The 22,925-nt window shown below is 40.5% G+C and overlaps 2 protein-coding genes across 5 annotated transcripts in view; one reads left to right on the plus strand and one right to left on the minus strand.

Annotated features, from left to right (window-relative positions):
• LOC131394547 (zinc finger protein 14-like) overlaps positions 1-22,925 on the minus strand; it is a 181,288-nt gene that overhangs the window by 137,464 nt on the left and 20,899 nt on the right. The window lies entirely within an intron of this gene.
• The window catches only part of LOC131394538 (zinc finger protein 709-like), a 340,324-nt gene that overhangs the window by 80,592 nt on the left and 236,807 nt on the right, over positions 1-22,925 (plus strand). Inside the window, exons 1-2 of one of the 4 annotated variants that reach the window (XM_058525920.1) lie at positions 18,122-18,931; positions 20,462-20,516. The exons of 1 other annotated variant lie outside the window; for it this stretch is intronic. In XM_058525920.1, coding sequence (XP_058381903.1) covers positions 18,873-18,931; positions 20,462-20,516 — 114 coding nt within the window. In that variant the 5' untranslated portion in view covers positions 18,122-18,872. Of the gene's footprint in view, positions 1-18,121; positions 18,932-19,952; positions 20,517-22,925 lie in introns of those variants that run through there. 2 more of the 4 variants (XR_009216174.1, XR_009216175.1) reach the window with 2 other exon arrangements.

Consider the following 22,925-nt stretch of genomic DNA (forward strand, 5'->3'; position numbering starts at 1 on the left):
TCTCCTACTTTATTACCACCATACAGTTCAGCACCCCATGAAGGACAACATCACATCTGCATGAACTTTTAGTGAAACTTCCAGTGAAGAAGTGGAAGCTCTTTATGCTGTACCCCTCACCAAACATGACGGGCCAGGAGGCCTGTGGAATCTGACTTGTAACAAGATCCAACTGGCTGTGTTGTCGTGAAGTTCTCCAGGCCATGTCAGATCCAGCTGGCTGAATGAAAGTATTCCTGTGGAGGAGTAGGAGTTATAATTTGTTGGTATAATATTTATCACAAACTCAGTTTTACCGTCTTTTCTCTGTCTCATTTCATGAAGCTAGGAAATGATTGAGTTAGAGCTCAGGCATGAGGAAGAAGGCATGACAACTTACACCTACACAAAATCCCTGTACTCATGAGCCTCAGGGTTACTTCCTACCAATGTTTAGGTCACATGGGCATTGGGTTCTGGGATCCTAAGATCATAGAAGATGCCAGATCTCTTTCTGGCATAACCGTAAAACTGTAACCTGGGCCACGATGACCTTGAGGAATAGGTTAATGCTTGGAATTTGCAACGGCCATCATTAAAATCCAAATGATTTCATGGTGAATTTGCATATGATTACAAAATACATAAAGAGTTCAATAGTGCTTTCCTCCAAAAACACCATAACCCTTTCTTTAGTTCTAGCAGCAAATGATACCTGATCAACCACTCTAGAGACTGTCCCCCAACTTCTCTCATTTCTCCCATCTATCTTATTCTCTTCTCTCATAGAGCTCCCAGTTGGCACACAGCAGCATGACAGCCCATTGCAGGATAGGAATCCCTCGGTGGCATAATTCTCGTAAATGCTGGTTCCTGAAAGAGATCAATAACTTATTGATCCCCGTGTGCAGGGAACTAAGAAAAGACTTCCACCAGCAATTCTTATGTTAGAAAGGACCTAGTCAGTATAGCAATGGCAAAAAGGAACAGCTCTCTCATGGGTACAGGAAGTAGGATGAGCTGCCTGGGTCAGCCCTAATTACTCTCTACATCGGATCTCTAGCACTTGCTCATAACAAACCCTACTACCTGATGTGCAGAAGAGTGAACATTAACAGGCTACAGATTCCTTATCCTTAGAGATGCTTGCTCACCAAGTCTGTCCTTCATTGGTATCTGGGAAATGGGATTTTGGAAGTGACCCCACCAACCTTACAGATAAGAGCACCTCTGTGCCTAACATATTTATGCAAACAATATGGTAAACAAGTAAACTCTTATTTTTCTTGTCTGAGTCTGTAATTTTGTTACATGTTTGGCAGATATTGTCTTTATTATCAGCCTCCAAAACCACTCTGGGCACTGAGTCACTACTGAGCTTCCCTGGTGGACAGTAATTGACTTGTACTCACAACTTCTTGCTTGGAGAACTGAACCCAGGCTATGTGGTAACGCTGAGACAACATTTGGAACTTTGCTCCTGCTTTCCTCCAGACCAAATGTTACTCAGCAGTAACCAAGATTAATAAAGGATATTTAACGATCCTCGTGAAAAAAAAATTTGTATTGGGATATATCAAAGCAGAACGTAAGCAGTGAAAAGATGGCAAGTATTCTTAGAATTCAGTGTCACCCAGACATCACCTCTCCCAAATGATATCTTTATAACATTCCATAAATCCTCAAAACAGACTGTTAGGAGTCAACAGAAACTACTCCTCCATATCTAATAAAAGGGACATGTAGAAATATGAACAAAGTCTTCTGAAGAACAATGTCATGGTCTACCTAACATCCATCAAGAATTTTTAAGCTATAGTGTTCCACATGACACAGTAGTAGCAGAGAGAAAAACAGACAAAGGGAAAGGAAAAGGGTCTTCCGTGGGTTGGGATTTAATATGGAAAGTTGGTCAAGGGCAGAGGGGGCATTGTAGAGCAGTAGCAAATGTCATGACACTAATACCCGGGGCAGGGACAAACTGTCATCTAAGTGGGAAATGCACTGTATTCCCCTCCATTCCATGGACAATAGCCAGTTCATTGTAGATTTAAATGTCAAAAGATAAAACTAGGACACTTTTATAAGTCAGAGGTAAATGATTTTTTGACAATAATGGGGAGAATATTCTCATATAAGAAAAAGTAAACCATAAAGTCAGAGACTGACAAATTCAACTATATTAAAATTAAGGTTCTTAAAAGATAAACATCAAGGGAAAGAAAAATATCAGCAATAGGTGGAGTATGAAAGAGATAGTTTGTAGAGTAAAAATGAACAGACACATAATTTGAAAATGGGGGAAAAAGTAAAACATATTTAACAGAAGATGAATGACCATACAGTTGGCCTTGCGTATCGGCAGGTTTCGATTTGTGGTTGGTGGATTCCGCAGATGTGAAACCTGTGGATACGAAGGGCTGACTGTATATGAGGAAATATCCATCTCCTCGGCAATAAGGTAAATGAAAAATAAAACATTCAGTAGACCCCGTTTCGCACTGATTAGAACAAAAAGGAGTCAACAATCCTATAATCCCACGTTGAAGACTATTGTGAACAAATCAATAGGCACGAATGGAGGGAGAGTCATGGCATACACTCAATTGCTATTTCCTGTAAATTTGAACTTGATGACTATCGACATGGCAGCTATTTTCAATAATGTCCACAGAATTTACTGTGTATTTGCACTTGGAGACTCATACAACGTTGGCGTGTACTAATATCAAATGATCTGGAGAATTTATTAACAGAACAATAAGGCAAACAGTATTGCAGAATATGCAGCATGTTACCTATTCTGTAAGTGTTATGTCACCTTGCACAGGCAGGTGGACCCCCAACCAAGATCTGGTTCAGATGTCTACACTGATGACAACACACACGCCTAGAGGGTATGAGAGGGTCTATTACTTCCATAATGAAACTGTCAGGAGAGGGCAGGGCAGGCCTCTCAGGCAGGTGGGAAATGCCTTGAGAGCAAGGAAAGGAGCCTGGCCTGGATTTTTTATGGAGGTGAGGAGGTGAGCTAGTCTGAGTTCAGGCACAGGGGACAGGGTCTTCTGTGGATTGAATCATTTGTGGGAACTAAAGGAACAAGCACCCAGGCTTTCTCATCACCATGTACAGATGTGGGCACAGGGAATGAAGGGGGATGAAAGTTTAAAGCTGTCAGCAGTCAAATATCAAAAAAAACAAAGGAGTCAGAAACTTCTGGTCTCTGGTCTGGCATGTAAGGAGCTTAGAAGCCAGCTTCCAGTCCTCAGAAGGCAAAAGCCGAGAAACTTAAAATCAATTCTTCCATTAGAGAAATGAGGTCACAGGGTAAACTGCTGTCCCCCAAATTAGACCAAAAAGTAGCTATTTTAGAATATGCCCAGAATATTCTGTTCTTAACAAGGTGCGTCCTCAAAACAATCTATTTCACAAGAGCATAACTGACTAGGACTTTCCCAGAGCCTAACTGACTTGGGGGAGGGAAAGAGCCAACTTAAATCTCTTCTAGTCTTTTCTGCTCTCAAAGGTGGGGCACTTGTGAGGATGAGAGGGTACCTTTCCCTCTCCAGACATCAAGTATGTGGTGTCTGTTCCAACACCACTTCTCCAACTCTACGTCACCAGATAGATTTGAATTGACCTATTAAGCATCCAACACCTACTACCCAGAGTTTGCATCAGACCCCACAGGCTAAGAGCTCAGTCCCACACACTGACCCTGCTTCAGATGCCATCCACAAATGGAGTGTCTGGGCTACTGACATTCTACTCAGCCATCTACGAATTCACAGATTCCCTTGACACCCTGTCACTCTTGGTAATTTACTGAAACGATTCTGAAAACTTAGCAAAGTACTGTACTTACTATTATTGGATTATATAAAGAATACAACTCAGGAGCAGACAAAAGGTAGAGATGCATAGGGCAAAGTAGGGCGGTGGTATGGGTGAGGGGAGTGGAGGTGGAGGGGGCTGCAGAGATTCCATATCCTCTGTGGACACTCCACCCTCCCAGCACCTGGATGTGTTCACCAGCCCAGAAACTCTGAATTCTGTCTTTTAAGAGCTCTAATGGAGGTTTCATTACATGAGCAAAATTTATTAAATAACTGGACATTAGTGATTATCTAGTCACCACCCATCTCCTCTCCACAGAGGCTGGGAGTTGGGGCTGTCAGTCCCAAGTGTCTAGTCAAGGCTTGGTATTTCTGGTGTCCAGCCCACATCCTGAAGCTATCTAGGAGCTGGCCAAGAATTGCCTCACTGAAACAAAAGACACAATCACCCTTGTCACTCAAATAATTCCAAGGGCTTCAAGAGGTCTTTGCTAGGAACTAATGACAAAACCAAATACTTTTCTTATTATATCACACGAGCTCAAGCCCAAGGCTCACTGCAAGATTGAGACCCGCTCACTGGACTAGAGAACGTTTCCCCTCAGCCCACACCTACCTATACATCAATTGGGGTCTTGTTTAATATTAGTGGACTACACTGAAGGGACTAGATGCTTTTGGGTAACATCAGCAGGAAGGCAAGGATGTCCCCTCTCATCACTCCTAGCCAACCCTGTACTGGAATTCTTAGTTAATGCAATTAGACACACAAAAGAAATGAGAGATTGGGAAGCAAGAGATAAAAATGTCTTCGTGGCATTTCACAAGATTGTTTATGGAGAAAATCTTAAAGAATTCTCAATAACAAAGAAAACCCCTTGAACTAATAAGAGAATACAGGAATGTTGAAAGATAAAAAGTTAATATCCAGAAGGCAATTGTTTCCTATAGATCCACACAAATAAAGTGAACTCATCTTTGACAAAGGAGCAAAGACAATTAAATGGGGGAAATACAGTCTTTTCAACAAATAATGCCAGAAAAACTCGACATCCACATGCCAAAAAAGGCTCTAGAGACAGACTTTATACTTTTCATAAAAATTAACTCAGAATGGGGGCCGACCCGGTGGCATAGCGGTTAAGTGCGCACGCTCTGCTTTGGCGGCCTGGGGTTCGCAGATTCGGATCCCGGGCGTGCACCGACGCACTGCTTGTCAAGCCATGCTGTGGTGGCGTCCCACATAAAGTGGAGGAAGATGGGCATGGATGTTAGCCCAGGGCCAGTCTTCCTCAGCAAAAAGAGGAAGATTGGCCACAGATGTTAGCTCAGGGCTGATCTTCCTCACAAAAATAACTAAATAAAAATAAAAAAATAAAATTATAAAAAAAATTAACTCAGAATGAATCATAGATCTTAGTGTAAAATGTAAAACTGCAACACTCCTAAAATAACACGGAGAAATAGTAATAATATTCTGTTCTATGTGTGTACCACATTTTGTTGATCTGTTCATCCATTGAAGGACACTTGGGTTGCTGCCACCTTTTGGCTACTGTGAACAATGATTCAAGAACACAACTGTACAAATATCTGTTTGAGTCCATGTTTTGCATTCTTTGGGGTATATACTCAGAAATGGAATTGCTGGATCATATGGTAACACTGTAATTTATGAAAAACTGCCATACTGTTTTCCACAATGGTGGCATGATTTTACATTCCCACCAGAAGAACACAGGGGTTCCCATAGGTATTTTCACTTTCTTTCTTTTTTTTTTTTTTGTGAGGAAGATCAGCCCTGAGCTAACATCCATGCCAATCCTCCTCTTTTTGCTGAGGAAGACTGGCCCTGGCCTAACATCCATGCCAGTCTTCCTCCACTTTATATGGGACACTGCCACAGCACATGGCCTGACAAGCGGTGCATCAGTGCGCGCCTGGGATCCGAACCCAGGCCACCAGCAGCGGAGCACACACACTTAACTGCTACGCCACGGGGCCGGCCCTAATTTTCACTTTCTTGATGGTGTCCTTTGAAGCACAAAATGATTAATTTCAATGAAGTTCAAATTATCTGGTTTTTTTTTTTACAGATTTTGTTTTTGGGTCAAATCTAATAATTCTTCATCAATTTGAATGTCATATTTTCCTAATGTTTTCTCCAAGAATGTTATAATTTTACTTCAGATTTGGGTCTTTGGTCCATTTTGGTAAATTATTGTATGGGGTCTAATATAATGGTCCAACTTCATTCTTCTGCTTCTTTCTATCCAGTTATCCCAGCACCAATTTTTGAAAAGAATGTTCTTTCCTCATTCTTGACACCTTTTTTGAAAATCAATTGGCCATAGATGAATGGGTTTATACGTAGAATCTCAATTGAGTCCACAGATCTGTGTCTCTGTCCTTGTGTCATTACCTCATACCTTGATTACCGTGCTGAGTAGTCAGATTTGAAATCAGGAAATGTTAATCCTACTACTCTGTTTCACTTTTGAAAATTGGTTTGGCTATTCTGGTTCCCTTGCGATTCCATATAATTTACGAAACAACTTGTCAATTTCTATTGTCAACTTAAAAAGCAAATTTGACTTATTTTTTCTCAGAATGAGTTTATTCAAGAATAGCCAAAAGAATTGCAGTTTGGGGTGTGCATGCTACGGCAAACCATAGGCAAATCCAGCAAACAAAGAAAAGGAGCTGCTTTTATAGAGAAAAAGGGGGAGTAGGGAGGGGCTGCTCTAAACGAAAATCCATTGGGGAAAGGAACAGCTCAGGGCAGCAACGGCTCCTCATTGGCTGAGCTGCGGCATTTCTCATTGGCTGGGCCTTTGAAGGGTAGGAAGAGAAATCTTCCTCCAGTACTAAAGTAGTTTTACTTCCTCTTGAAGATGAAAGCCATGATCTCTTCCCGTTTGGTGTTGCTGAGGATGTATCATAGGGCGTGAGAGCTCCCCATCCAGGCTTTGCTGACTCCAATTTACTTAAGATTTCTTTTATTAATATCCACAGTATAAAGAAGTCAGCTGAGATTCTGACAGGGACTTTGTTGAAAATCTAGATCCTTCTGGGAAGTATTGTCATCTCAACACTGTTAAATCCAAGGATCCATGAATATAGGCCTTTTCTATTTATTTATTTATTTATTTTTAGGATTCTCTCTTTTTTTTCTTGCCTCTCTTGGATAGGGATTAATAAAGAGCAAGGAAAAAGCTGGCATCACTCCAAGGTCTTTGCTCATCTTTATTAAAGATTGCCAATGTCTAAATATCCAAATCCTCTCCCAACCTCACTCAATTCCTTTTAATTTTCCAAAAATGCAAAGCAAATTCTTGGAAGTAAAAAATGGTTAATGGTTATTATTACGAGAATTTAGTTTCAGAGAAAATGTGGCTAGAAGAGTGTTTTTCTCCATACACGCTTAGAATCGTTGCAGGTCTGTAACTGATAGCCCTTTTCTTGTATGTACGTTCAGTAATGACCATCCAATAGCAATGGTGCATAGTTTCTAAATTTTAAATATATAAAAGTATATAATCACTTTTCTATCACTATATGATTATCATAACTATACTTTTTTTTGTAAAAGTCCCTTTCTTTCGTTTTTGTTTCATTTTACCTTTTGACCCCTTCACCCATTTCTGCTATTCCGCACTCCCCACCTCTTGCAACCACCAGTCTGTTCTCTGTATCCACGGGCTTGGTGTTTTGTTTGTTTTTTGTTTTTATTTTAGACCGCACATATAAGAGAGGTCACACAATATTTGTCTTTCTCTCTCTCTTTTTTTTTTTTTTTTGGTGAGGAAGATCAGCCCTGAGCTAACATCTGCCAATCTATCTCTTTTTTTGCTGAGGAAGACTGGCCCTGGGCTAACATCCATGCCTATCTTCCTCTACTTTATATGGGACGGCGCGACAGCATGGCTTGACAAGCGGTGCGTCGGTGCGCACCCGGGATCTGAACCGGCCAACCCTGGCCACCGCAGCAGAGAGCACGCACTTAACCACTTGCGCCACCGGGCCGGCTCCTGTCTTTCTCTGTCTGACTTCTTTCAGTTAGCTTAATGCCATCAAATTCAATCCATGTTGTCACAAATGACAAGATTTCATTCTTTCTTTATGTCTAAATAATTTCCATTGTACACGTATACCACAATTTCTTTATCCATTTGTTTATTGGTGGACACTTAGGTTGTTTCTGTCTTGGCTACTGTAAATAATGGTGCAGTGAACATGCAGGTGCATACATCTTTTTGAGTTAGCATTTTTTTTTCTTTGGATAAATAACCAGAAGTGGAATTGCTGAATCATATGGTAGGTCTATATTCATTTTTTGATGACCCTCCATACTATTTTCCATAGTGGCTGCACCAATTTACATTCTCACCAACAGTACACAAGAGTTCCCTTTTCTTCACATGCTCACCAAATTTGTTTTTTCACACTTGTAGATCTTTAATTTTTTATTGATGTTTTTCAATTTTCAGAGTATTTACTACCTACTTTATTAAATTCTTTCCTATTTTATTCTTTTTGATGCTATTATAGATTTCTTTTGGTAATTTCGCTATCAGATTGTTCATTGCGCTGTATAAAATACAATCTATTTTTATATACTTATCTTCTCATACAAATTTGCTGTGCTCAGTTATCAGTTCTAATAGATGTTTTTTAGTGGATTCCTTAGAGTTTTCTATTTACAAGATAAGTCATATACAAGTAAAGATAGTTTTACATCTTTCTACCCAGTCTGGATGCATTTTATTTGCTTTTCTGGCAAAACTGTTCTGGCTAAAATCTCCAGTACATTGTCAAATAGAAGTGGCAAGAGCAGACACTCTTGTTTCGTTCCTCATTTTGGGGAGAAAATATCCTTTCACCTTTATTTATTTATTTATTTTTAGATTTTATTTATTTATGTTTTTCCCTCCAAAGCCCCAGTAGATAGTTGTATGTCATAGCTGCACATCCCTCCAGTTGCTGTATGTGGGACACAGCCTCAGCATGGCCGGAGAAGCGGTGCGTCAGTGCGCGCCCGGGATCCGAACCCGGGCCGCCAGCAGCGGAGCGCACGCACTCAACAGCTAAGCCACGGGGCCGGCCCCTCCTTTCACCTTTAAATATGATATTAGCTGTTGGTGTCCCACACTTGCTCAATATGAGGTTCAGGAAATTTCCTTCAAATCCTGGTTTCCCGAGTCTTTCTACCATGAAAGGATGTTGGATTTTGTCAAGTACTTCCTCTGAGTCTATTGAGAGAATCATGCCGTTTTTGCTTTTCACTCTATTAATATGATGTTTTATGTTAATGGATTTTGAGAGGTTAACCCAACCCTGCATTCCTGGAATAAATCCCATTTGGTCATGGTCTATAATTCTTTTAATTTGTTGCTAAGTTAGGTACTACTATCTGTTGAGGTTTTTTTTGGATCCATATTCACAAAGGAAACAGGTCTGTAGTTTTCTTGTGATTCTTTTGTCTGATTTTGGTATCAAGATAACACTGGCCTCACAAATGAGTTTGAAGTGTTGTGTTGATTCTGTTTTGGGGGAGACTTTGTGAAGAATCACTATTAAATCTTAATTGGATATTTTAGAGAATTCTGCTGTGGAACCCTCTGGGCCTGGGCTTTTCTTTATGGGTGGGTTTTTTGCTTACTAATTCAACCACTTGTTATAATTCAAATCAGGTTTTCTGTTTCTTCCTGAGTCACTTTTGGTAGTTTGTGTATTTCTAGGAATTTGTCCATTTCATCTAAGTTATCTAATTTGTTTGCATGCATTGTTCATTAACTCCTTTATAATCTTTTTTATTTCTGTAATCTCAGTAGTGATATCTCCTCTCCCATTCAGCTTCTAGGAACTTGAGCCTTCTCTCTTTTTCTCTAGGCCGATCTAGCTAACTTGTCTATTAGCTCTCTATTGTCAATCTTGTTGATCTTTTCATAAAACTCACATTCGGTTTCATTGATTTTCTTTATGGGATTTGTATTCTCTATTTTCTTAATTTCTGCCCTAAGTTTTATTATGTCCTTTTCCCTGTACATTTGGTTTGGTTTCTCTTCCTTTTGAATGTGTTAAGTAAAAGGTTAGGTTGTTGATTTGAGATCCTTCTTTGTTATTTTAGGTGTTTAAGGGTATAATTTTTATCTACATAGTTTTTTTGATATAGCCCATAAAATTCATTACATTGGGTCCTTTTTTTCATTCATTAAAAATGTTTTCCAATTTCCTTATTGATTTCTTTTACCCATTGATTTTATAGGAGTGTCTTGTTTAATTTCCTCATATTTGTGAGTTTCTCCAAATTTTCCCAAGATATTGGTTTCTAATTTCATTCCATTATTGTCAGAGATCTTAGTTTGTATTTTAAATTTTACATTTCCTAGGATTTAAAATTTATGAGTTTTTTTTTTTTTATGGTGAGGGTTCATATACACTAGAGAAAGGTCCATGTGTGGTTGAGAAGATGTATTCCATTGTGTAAGAAAGGGTAAGAAGTTGCATACCAGATGCCACAAACCTTGTTCATATGCCCCAGTAATGATACCACATTAGGAAAACAGGTATAATTAACATTTCAACCTTTTTAAGTTCACGATATTCTAAATGCACTCTCCATAGTTTTGTAACAAACAAACGTGCAAATTAAAGAACATGGAAAAAATGCCGCTGTATATCTCAGGTTTTTGATTATAGAACTTATCTCTTCAGTTCCTCCGCGGATAAGGTGTTCCTTCTGGGTTACTGTCTTTGTTGGGGGACAGATCAAGAAGCACCCACTTGGCCTTTCCCACCAGAATATGCCTCACTAACAGTGTTAGGAAATCAGCATATGTATTTTGCACATTAATAAATACATCTATTTTCATTATATATCTTGGGCTTAATGAGCTAACCTATTGTCATAACTTTGTTAAGCATTTATAACTTACAATTTTGATAAGGTTTGTGCACGGCCTTTGAACATCTTCATTGGAACACTTATCTTTTGTTTTTGATTATTAAGTGTTATTTAAACTGTTAGTGATATGATCTTTCTCTCTATGTTGTTATTGAAAACATTTTCCCACATGGTGTTTCTATGTCTTTTATTACTATCAATGATATATTTACACTTTTTAGTTTATCAAATCTATTCAACTTTCATTTACATTTTTTCTTTGGATGTCATGACTTCTACGAAGTATAGAGAAATAGTTCCTGATGTTTACTTTCAGTATTTTCATTTTATATTTTTTACTGTTTAACTCTTTACTCCATATAGAATTTATTTGGATGTAGTAGACAGTAGAGTTATAAACTGCCACAACTCATCATCTATTTTGTTACATCCTTGTGTCTGTTTATAGACCATGAGGTCTTCATCTGACTAGTCCACAGTTTCTCAACATTGCCACTAGGACATTTTTGAAAAGCTAATACTCTTTGTCAGGGGGACTATTTTGTGCATCATAGGATCCCTAGATGTCTGTAGCAGTGCTCCCCACCTCCCACAGTCATGACAGCCAGAAATGCCTCCAGATGTTGCAAAATGTCCCCTGAGAGGTAAAATCACTCCTATGACAGACAACTGGTCAGTTCTTATGGTGACAACAGACCATTAAATTATCACTTCTCATTAATGTTTGTAATTAGTGCATCTGGTGAAACTTGTTCTTCATCATTTTTTATTTGTGCTCTTTTCCTGAGTACCCTTTGAACTTATTTTCAGAGATATACTTTAGAATCACTGTATTTTGAGACAGAACGAAAAGATACTGATGCAAATTTGAGTGGAAATGTCTTTAAAAATGTGGCTGTGTGTAGAGGGAGCTGCATCTTTGATTTCAGGAGTCTTCCATGCACCAAAGTTGATTATTTTTCCATGGAGGAGATACATCTGTCACCTCATCAGGAAACACTCAGACTTGTCTGCACATAGATCTCACACATGGAGGTAGCCCCAAAACTCCAAATTTCATATATAAGTTTCAGGACATATGATTTAAATTTAATAATATGTTTTGTCATGTGTAATTTGGGTATTTACACAATGTTCAGCAAATTGACTCTGTCATCAATTGTAGTAATTTTTCAGTTATTTTATCTTTAGTTTGTCAAATAAACAATGCTCTCATCTCCAATAACAGTATTTGCTTCTTCCACCTTATTCATCAGATTGATCATTGTGTTTTCTGACATGAAGTTGGAGATGAAAGCAATGATAAACACTTGAGAAACATCTTTGGATGTTGTTTGGATTGGCTCCGCCTTTCAATGAGACGCCTCTCACACACCAATTCCCCTTCATGCTGTGCTCCCAAACGTCTTCTCTGAGTACTAGGCCGGCCTGGCAGTCACTGTGTCTGAGAGTGATGACAGGATTTTAGCACCAAAAGGTGACTAAAATTACTGTGGCACTCTCTTCAGATTTCAACCAAGGGCAAAGACAATCATTTCCATAGTGAGGATTTTAATAAGGCCTTTGGGGAAGAATAGAGTAACTTCTGATTCTTGCAGAGGTTCTGTCCTGGTTAATGAACCATTTGTCCTAATTTCATAATAAGAGGTGAAGTGTGCTCAGTGGCAAAGCTTGGTTTGTGTCAGGCAGCCTGGTGATGAATGTGAGCACCCTCCAGACTGCCTGTGTAAAGTCAGACAAGTCACTTGGCTCCCCTGAGTCTCAGTTTCCTCTCTTATCAAATAGGATCATACTAGTGCTGCCCTGTTAGAAGCCTGTGAAGAGGAAAAGTCATGAGCCAACCCACCTGTGGTGCTGAGTGCAGTGCCTGACACTTAGTAAGCCTCCCTAAAGTGCCTTTATTGTTAGTGTCAGCATTCCTGTTACTATTCTCACTGTTATTGTCGTCATCATCTTTATAACAGCTTAAAAACAGAACTTCTCTCAATGGAATCAACATTTTACTCTGCAGATGACTCAATGGTTCCTTGACATGGAAGGTTACAACTGGCCTGTAGGACTACTGAGAATTAATGCTTTTAATAAAGTTCTGTGATGACTATGTTGATTTCTTCTGTGGGTGCTTACTTTCTCATACTTTGAAATCTTCACAAAATAAATGCTGTGATAACTAGTGTTTGGTAATTGATGCCTTCCTCACTAAATTGAACAATCTGGTTGATTCTTTCTCCCACTACTACCTCAAACACCATGTCATATTTCAGTCAAACCATGAAGAAAAAATATTTTTAAAGTACAAACATATATCTTGATGTTCTGCCATTTACAGGTACTTCCTGCTTCCCAGCACAAGAAGGATCAGTTGCTCTCTTATTTTCATTCAGAGCTAAGAGGATGTTGGATCGCAACCTCAAGAGTTCTTTGGGTGACATCTGAAACTGGATCCTGTACATGGAGGGCAAGGAGAGACTGAAGAATGGAGCAGATCACTCCAGATTGGGAGGTGGCAGTTTTAATAAGCAAGGGAACTTATAAATGAGGCTTGTCTTTGATGGTGCCAGACAAGTAGATCTCCACACCCACCCACAAAAATCTTTTTTTTTTTTTTTTGTGAGGAAGATCAGCCCTGAGCTAACATCCATGCTAATCCTCCTCTTTTTGCTGAGGAAGACCGGCCCTGAGCTAACATCTATTGCCAATCCTCCTTCTTTTTTTTTTTTCCCCCAAAGGCCCAGTAGACAGTTGTATGTCATAGTTGCACATCCTTCTAGTTGCTGTATGTGGGACGTGGCCTCAGCATGGCTGGAGAAGCAGTGCGTTGGTGCGCACCTGGGATCCAAACCCAGGCCGCCAGTAGCGGAGCGCGCACACTTAACTGCTAAGCCACGGGGCTGGCCCCGCCCACAAGAATCTTAAATGTTTATATAGAAGCTTTGATGGGGTCCAGTAATGTCTACAGTCCAGATGGTCTCAACAGCACGTTATTCTCTCAAAGCTGCATCCTTGAAATGGCTGTTAGTTCAGGAACGCTGGGTGGAATGTATATTCCAAGGACAGTGGTGTGGTTAAGAAGCCTCTGATTGCCGAAGTCCAGCTGGAGGGTCAACTAATAGTCACATCCTCACAATGACCTCCTCCAACAGAGCAGCTTCCAGAACCTTGGGTAACTCATTCCATTAAGGCCATTTTTCAAGGTCATGGGAAAAATATCTGTCCATATGTACAATAACTCTCTGTGCTTCTTAATTGGAGACATATGTTTGGCTCAAAAGACCATGTTGTAGGATATTCTTGAGTGCTTATGGGCTTCCCTCAGTGCAGGTGGATGCACTAATACTCTAAGTTTATTTTCCACCTTGTGTTTGCCATGATGGAGATTAACAGGAATCATGTGCTCTTACCAAACAGAACCTTAAGGTATCATGTCGATTGTGCTGATCACGTGATTAAAGGACCTTTGAGAGCACCATGATGTGACCTTGAAACAGACCTTAAAACATGTCCCTAGTTACCTGTGAGAAGCAGAACAAATTATCAATTCATCAGTTCAGGAAGCACATCCCCATTTTCTACCCAGATGGGGCCACTACTGGAATTGTACAATTCTCACAGATGAAAATGAAAGTAGGATGGGGAAGGGCAGTGATGAAATGTAGTTTCCTCAGCTTGTCCCTGCAGCTCAATAGTGTGAGAGAGGAGATCCAGACTTATGCATCTTCCCCAGGAAATACACATTCTTAGGATGGTGTGTCCTTTCTTTGAGGTGGAGATGAGGAGTTGGGAGATAAAACAATAAAACAGGCATTCCTGAGTTTCCTGAGTGATTTCCAGGAAACCTCCTTGTAGATTATTACTTTCCAGATAGTTGTTAAAGGGAAATACAGATAATGAAATGGAAATATCTTCTCCATCTCTCAGTACTTGATGCTGAAAATTCCACAGACCTTTTCTTTCTACATTGGATGGGTGACTGGTCAATGATGCTACTGCCCAGCAGTGTCCCTCCTGTATGATGAGCACTGGTTGCAAACTGGGCTCTTCTATTCTCTTTCCTGGAGATAGCTTATAGTTCTTTTGCTCTGCCTCTCAGTTTCCATCTGTCAGATGGCCTCTAGGGATGCTTCTGTGTTTCTACTCTTGGTGGAGTTATTGCTGCAGTTTGGGTGGACTTTGGTGGGGCTGTTTGTCTGAGATGATATTAGTGAGCATTTCTTCAGGGAATTGGCAGAGGTAGTTGTCAGAACTGACATCTGTGCAGACTATATGCAGAGGATGCCTGTCATGGAGTGATTCCAGCACTGTCAGAATGAATGTTACTCTCTAGGATCATAGACTCACCCACCAATCAGTGAGATGATTATATAGATGAAACCCAGTTTTCTGATAAGTCTCAATATAGATGGAGTAAATAGTGTAACCACAAGTAAGGAGTGGATCATGACCACAGAGAGTGATTTAACCAAGGGTGAGAAAGCGTCCCTGCTTATATTCTCCATAGGATACAAATATTGTCATGTCAGAAACATTTTCTAAAGTTAACCATTTTGAATACCCAGAAGTCATTTTCCTCCTGAAATGAAGGCTTGTTCTTGGTTTTAATTCTCTTTTTCTGAACCTGACTGAAGTTCTGGAAGGATGCCCACCTAATGCATCCCTGGTGTCTGTGCCTGTGTACCTATTAGGCAAAACTATGTCAGACTCCAGTTGTCAACAAAGATAAAAGGGTGAGAGACTACTGCACACGGCGAGGTGACTTTTAATTGTGTTTGTAAAAGGGCCACAGTTACAGGAGGGCGCTCCCAGGACTACTTTTCAATGCAAATCTCCCTGTGGAGGACAAGGTCTGGCGGGCCTTAGGTTCAGACACATAACTTGAGGGGGCTGTCACTCAGGCAGGAGGGGGCGAGGTCTTGTGAGCTGTCCAATCAGAGGCGGCGCTGGGGCAGGTGGGTGGGACAAAGGAGCCGAACCACCGGGAAGTAGCTGCTCGCTCCATCCGCGCTCGGGATCCGCCATTAAAGCCCCACGGTGCTCTGCCGTCGACTGTGTGGCGCCGTGACCGCTACCAAGTCGTAGGAAGGGCGCCACAGAACCCGTGAGCTTAGAAATGGTGAGAGTTTGGCCCCGGCGTTGGGGTTTGAGAGAGGAGGGTCTGGTTGGAACCGGCCGTGGGGAGACCGGCCTCCCCGCGGCCACTCCCGCGTCTGCGGACCCGAGTCCGCGGGGGCGCCGCTCGGACCTCAGTCCCCTCCGGCCGCAGCGTGGGGGCGGGGCCGGCAGCCGGGACCCCGGGCGTCCTGTGGTCACTGCGCGCGGCGACTGCGGCTCCGGAGCCTCTCTGGGCAGCTCTGCGCCCGCAGCCCCGCGTGTCCCCAGATGGTGCGGTGACCGCGGGAGGGTCATCGAGGACAATCGTGACTCGGTCTCCGGGGCTCCTGCGTGGGGGGAGTTGTGGGCTCCTCAGTGCCTCCTTTCTCCTCAGGGGGAACTCATTTTATTCCACATTTTCTATATATTTGAGGGAGCAGAGTCTCAAGTCCACGACCCTGTCCCCCAGTCTAGGTCTTCCTAGGGCTGGCACCAAATGCCTAAATTTCCACTCCCTCCCGGCATTCCCAAAGACCAATTTCCTGTGTCTGATTCACAGTGTTGGGGGAAGAGGGAGAATTTCCCTCTGCCCCTTCCCTTAAGGTTCTTATGGCTGGCCAGATAACAAGATGGGTTAGCAGGAGAAAATAATACCAAGTTTAATAACATGTATACATGGGAGAAAGCAGGGACACTGCGTTTCTCAACACAATAGCAGAAATTCTCATCTTAAATACCATCTTCACCTAAAGACAGAGGAGGATGTTGGGGGTGGGGGGAGTCAGTTACAGGAGATTACCACTAAAGCACTTTAAATGAGAGTAAGATTATTATGCAGATTTAAGGCCTCACCTTCCACATTGATAAGTTTCTAGAAACGAGGTCGTCCCCCTTCTTCCCAATATGGAGAGGGAGATACGTTTACTAATGGAAAGTTCCCTTATGAATGTAAATGTTTGTCTGGCAGCTCCTAGCAGGGCCATCCAGAGAATGTGGCCAGAGAGACAGAACTTCTGATAAGGTGGGCTTGTTGGTGCCTTTTCTGTTGTAACATCTATTTTACATTACATTACAGCTGTCAGATAGAAGATTTGTTCCAGGAAGGAGTTACTATGTCAAATTCTTTAGGCAGTTAGTGGGGGAGATCAAATGTCCGTCAGAGAAAACAGTCAAGGTAAAGAGATGTATTTCAGGGTGGCCAAATCTTGATCTCCCACAACAGCATTATCAACTGTTTGTCCTCCTTTGTGGATTTGAAACAGATCCAATATTTTAATTGTTCATCATTTTCTCACAGCCAATGGATGGCTGTTTTTAAAAGATTTATTTTGTGTGTGGATATTTTACATGAGTGAAAAGCATGGAATTACGTGGTGAGAAATCCTTGTGCCCCTCCGCCCAGGATCTTTCCTGAGCGCAGACAGCCTAGGGGAAGTCCTTTGGGTGGAGTTTCCTCTTGAGAACTGTTTTGGAGGAGCTCACCTGTCAGCACTGGCCCCACCTAAGTTAGCCACCTTTAAAAAATTTATTCACTTTATTTTTGTCTCAGTTTTTCAGTGAATAAACATTGGTTTAATCAATACCATTCCAAACACAATGTAAAATATTTCCAAAGAGGAAAGAAAGAGGTTGTGGGGGATCAGAATTGGCCAACCTAAAATGTATCTATTTCGCATGAGGATTATTTTGGGCTGGTTACTTGGGAAGAAGCTCTGAAAACCAAGTAGAAGTTGCCCTTTGTAAGGGACATTTACGTTTGTAGGGAAATCTCCATTTGTAAAGATGTCTCCCTCTCTGGACCAGGAAGAAGGGGGGATGACCTTATCTCTAGAAACTCTTGTCAATGCAGAAGGCAAGGACTTGAATCTGCATAATAACCTTACTCTTGTTGACTGCTTATCTCTCATAACTGACTGTCCCCTGCCCCAACACCCTCCTTTGTCTTCAGCTGAGGATAGTGTTTAAGGTAATAGCCTCTGCAGTTTTGGTGAGTTGCTTCCTTTTCCGGGGTCTCTCCCATGTATACATGTTATATAGCTTTGTTGGATTTTCTCCTGTTACTCTGTTTCATGTCAATTTAATTCATAGCCCAGCCAGAAGGACCTAGAGGGTAGAAATTTGTCTTTCTCCCTTACAAGGTGAATTACAGAAAAATGAATTATTCTAATATTCCTTTGCATGTATTCCATTCTTCTTTCCCTTTTTAGGCACACTTTTAGATCTCAAACTGAGTTTTTGAAACTTGATATTTACAATAAATGTTTCATGATAAACAAAAAAATGTTTATTAGCCATATTTTATTTTTAATAGTGTTGAATAACAAAAATTCAGCTGAATAATTTTTTTTTTGGTTAGGAAGACTGGCCCTGAGCTAACGTCTGTGCCAGTCTTCCTCCATGTTGTATGTAGGATGCTGCCACAGCATAGCTTGGTGAGCAAGTGTGTAGGTCCATACCATGGATCCAAACCTGCAAACCCCGGGCCTCCGAAGCAGAGCATGTGACATTAACCTCTATGCCACTGGGCCTGCTCCTCAACCAAGTAAATTTTAAAGATCTAATTGGCTTTATTGAGCAATCATCAGTTGGGCAGCATCCCATCTTGTAAGTAGAGAGGAGCTCCAAAGTGCTACAGAAAGGCAGGAGAAGGAAGTCATAAACAGAAAAAGAAAGATTATTTCAGGCAAAGTTACCTTCCTTTGGGGACAAAAGGGTCTTATCAGGTGGATTACTTCATCTTCGATTGGAGATTGGAGAGGGCCCATGTGGCAGATTACCTCATTGGTGCTGACCAGAAAATCCTAGACTCACCAGTTAGACTACCTTCCTGGGGAAGGTTGAAGCTGCAGTTAGGTTACATAGTAAACACTGGTTTAGTCAGGTGTGCCTAGCCAAAGTGACTCTACTGGGGCCTGTTGTTTTCTTTTCCACGATGTCCCTATTTGTGATTGGACTCTTAGCTTAACTGAGTGATGTGATAAATATTGAAGGCATTAGCGCCACTCTCAGCTCTTGCTCTGAAATTCTGTTCTTGTTGTTCCTTTCAGTAGTATCCAGAGATCATGTTTTTGCTTAACCCCTGTGACATTCACAGGTCAAGGCTTCATGTTTGCAATCTTATGTCAGTCATCTCTTCATTCCTTTTCTATAATTTTATTTATTTATTTTTCCCCCAAAGCCCCAGCAGGTAGCTGTATGTCATAGTTGCACAGCCTTCTAGTTGTTCTATGTGGGACGCGGCCTCAGCATGGCTGGAGAAGTGGTGCGTCGGTGCGTGCCCGGGATCCGAACCCGGGCCGCCAGCAGCGGAGTGTGCACACTTAACCAGTAAGCCACGGGGCCGGCCCTCTTCATTCCTTTTCTGATGTTCCAGTCTTAGGGAGACCATTTGCTTGCTGCTTAGCATCTCTGAACGTGCATTTGAAACTTCTGAGGGAATACAATGCACCAGAGAGTTTATTATAATTACAGTGAGCAGGGTAGTTCTGAATATCTGGAGTGCACTTTGAAGCCATGTCCCCAAGACCCAAACCAATCAAAATCAAATGAGTCAAAGAAAGATCGCATTGAAGGAGTCGCCTTTTATTTATTTATTTTTTTTGTGAGGAGGATCAGCCCTGAGCTAACATCCATGCCAATCCTCCTCTTTTTGCTGGGGAAGACTGGCCCTGGGCTAATGTCTGTGACCATCTTCCTCCACTTTATATGGGATGCTGCCACAGCATGGCCTGACAAGCGGTGCATCGGTGCACGCCCAGGATCTGAACCCGGGCTGCCAGCAGCGGAACGCCCGCACTTAACCACTAGGCTACGGGGCCGGCCCACAAGGAGTCACCTTTTAAAAGAATCCAAGTGGCTTGGTCAGTGATCTTATGTAATTGAATTTCATCTTCCGCTAAGTGTAAATTCAGGTGCAGCAGGTGGTGTTGGCCACAGCACAGGCCCCTCCTTGCTCAGCTAAAAGATAATCAAGGGCCATCCTCTTACCAAGAACAACTATGGCCAGAAAGTAAGGATTTCTATTGGGCAGCTCTTGTCTTAGCAATGGATTTTGCAACATCTTCAAGATTTACTCCTAACCAGAGAAGTATGACCTTGTGAAAGGAAGTGAATCCTGAGTCCTGAATGCCTTCTGGTAGGTCCTTTCTAACTCGATGTAAATTCAGGAGAGTGAACCAGTGAAATGTCGTAGTTCACTTGTGAAGAAGTAGGGGCTCAGTTAGATAACCTAAGAGGCATTGCCCTGTTATGTGCCAGCCATCTAGACATTCATAGGTCTGAGGAGAATGATAACCACTACAGCCGAAGATAGCTCCTGTGAGGGCACAAACCACTCTCACTAAGGTGGCACTGTTAATGGATTCATTCACAGGAACTGTTGCATTTTCCCATTCAGGCCAGGAGTTCATTAGACATTCTCCTAGCATAAATTAAAAGGTTGGTCTAAATTCCAGAGGTTACTCTTTTTACCCGTGGCCTGGGTGATATGGATGATGGCTTTATCTTTTGAGGCCAATGCCAGACTAGGGAGAAAGAAAAGAAGTAAGGGTTTTAGGTTTAGCCAAAGTAGGAATTCTTGATCTGGTATCTTAGAAGGAAGCAGTCTACATTGATGTCAGCTACTTCTCTTCCTTGTCAATTTAATTTGGAGGTCTCCAGCATCTGTACAGGACCAGAAGCCAGGTGGAGTCTTCTTCGGCTGTGAGGTGTGTATCCAAGGTTCAAGTCCCTGAGGTTTTGCTGTCATCTGGATAGTGAGGAGGACCTGGTATAATTTCTTCCAAGGAGATTTAAGAGCAGTCTTTATTCTTACCAGTTGATTTTTATTATCTTAAAGTTATTAGAAATGTGTACTTGTCAAAAATCCTTTCCTTGAATCTCCTTGAAGATGAAGCACATTTGCAGGAACACTTTTGTAAAAGCATCAGAGTAAAACAACTGGCTGTAAATGACAGACTTAAAAATGCCCATGGTTAAAGATCTGATAAGAGTTCATTAAAATGGAATTTACAAGGAAAGTTGGTTATTTTTCTAACATAACTTTAAGATCACTAAAATTATGACTGCTAATATTATACCTGAACATGTCAGATTTCTAGGAATTTCAGACAGTTTCTGGAACACTTGGAGCATATGCCTATATGGATACAACACAAAGAATGTTTACTATTACTTCTTAATTGAAAATGCTTCCCATGTAATTTAACATATCAAGTAAGCCATATTACTTGAACATCTCCTTTTTATAAAGAGAGAGAAGAAATCCTTTGAGATGTTCTGGCACCCCCTGGAAAAATCCAAAGTCACTTGAAAGTCAAAGACTTCATTTAGAATTTGATTTTGAGAAGTTTGTCAAAAATATCAAAAGGTTTTAGATACTTTCCTAATTAGGGTCACAGATCAATATGAAACAATGCTTACTTATCTCTTTGATGAAAGTGCCAATAAAAGATTTTAAAGGCAAATACAGAAGCTTCCATAGTTTTGAGCCAAATTTAGCTCTTTTAATATCCAGTGTACTGGGTTTAAGTAATCAAAGACCTGATGAAAACCACAGGGAACTTAGGTAATTATTTTGAGAAGACACAAGATCTTTGTTTTTATTTTCTAGGTAGATTACTGGAAAAGTAAAGAAACAAACTGTTTATAATCTCTGATTATCAAGAGCTAACCAATAGTTGAAGAAATGTTTGTCCTTTTAACAGAGAGAAAACCAAGTAATAATTTTGTAGCAGCTTAGTTTTGATATTGAAACTCATTTACCTAAGTAAATTTATTCCAATCTTAGCCAGCCCTGACCACACATAAAATTCATCTTTCTTTTTTATTTTTAGCAGTTTTAATTACATACATTAGAATTTTTAACCCTTCAAAAATTTTAATTTCTAACGAAAACTAAGAGGCAACAATTATGAACTATCTCTTACATTAGCATTCTGTGGATTGGGAGACATAAATGCTTTTTATAATTTCTAGAAATGTGTTCTTCCTCAGAGGGAGATTTTCAGCATGGCGGAAGACATGTTTACTAATGGATCCAAATATCTTTAATTCCTCTGTAGAAGGAAGCAACAATGGATAAACTGATGTTAAGTCATTGTTTCACTATTTTTCCTTATTTGGAAATGATCTGGATATTCAGTGAATTTAACTGAACTCGTCATTTAACTTAACTCAGGAAAACTTTAAGGTTACAGGTTACCAAAAATATTTGGGGAGACTATGTAAAAAGTACACTTGGAACATTTTATCTTACTTATATCTATTTAATTTGCTTTTTGATAACAACTAAGTTTAGATTACCCACAAAAACATCATTAGACATTAAAAAAAGTCAGCCATTATCCCAAACTAGTTTTCTTGCTGACAAATTTTGTAAGAGATAACATGAATTCATTTGATGGCAACTCCAGATGGAATAAATGTTGTATGTCTGCATTATATTCAGTGCTGATAACTCTAAAGACATGTCTATTTTAGTTAAATCAACAAATTTAAACTAGCTGTAATACTAAATATTTTCCCATATCATGTGAACCTGAAAAGCTTTTGGGTTTGTTTCTAACATATTTTTCAGACTTTTATAAATACTAAGTGCTTGTTTGTTTAAGACAATTAAATAGAACTATTTACAAATTAACTTTAGTAATACCATCCACAGGTGGAAAAATATCACATATCTACAAAACATACAGACACATGCAGAGACCTTACACTTTTTGTTTTAAGATTTTAGCCATGAGACAGGTCCAGTAATGTAAAACACACTAGTTATTAAGAAATTGGATCTAAGTTGTTTTTCTAGAAGATAGAATAAGTTAAGATTACCTGCTCAGATGGCTAAAGCCTTTCACTAATATCTATGGAGAAATACTAAAAAGATTTTTATTTGCCCAAGTTTCAAATGACCTTTCCCCCTTTCATTTTTCTTCTGATAAGAATTACCTCCCTGAAGTTCATACTTTAACAGTTGCATCTCAGAGGCACAGGGAAGCAATGCAAGTTTCTCCAAGAAGGACTTTGAAATCCTAAGGCCAATAATTCATAAGCATTTTGAGAAGAACAGGGGAGGTTTGGGATTGGTAAAGGGAATTTTAACTGCCTTGAGAGCTGCA

Source organism: Diceros bicornis, chromosome 30 (assembly GCF_020826845.1).
Source record: "Diceros bicornis minor isolate mBicDic1 chromosome 30, mDicBic1.mat.cur, whole genome shotgun sequence".
NCBI lineage: Eukaryota > Metazoa > Chordata > Mammalia > Perissodactyla > Rhinocerotidae > Diceros > Diceros bicornis.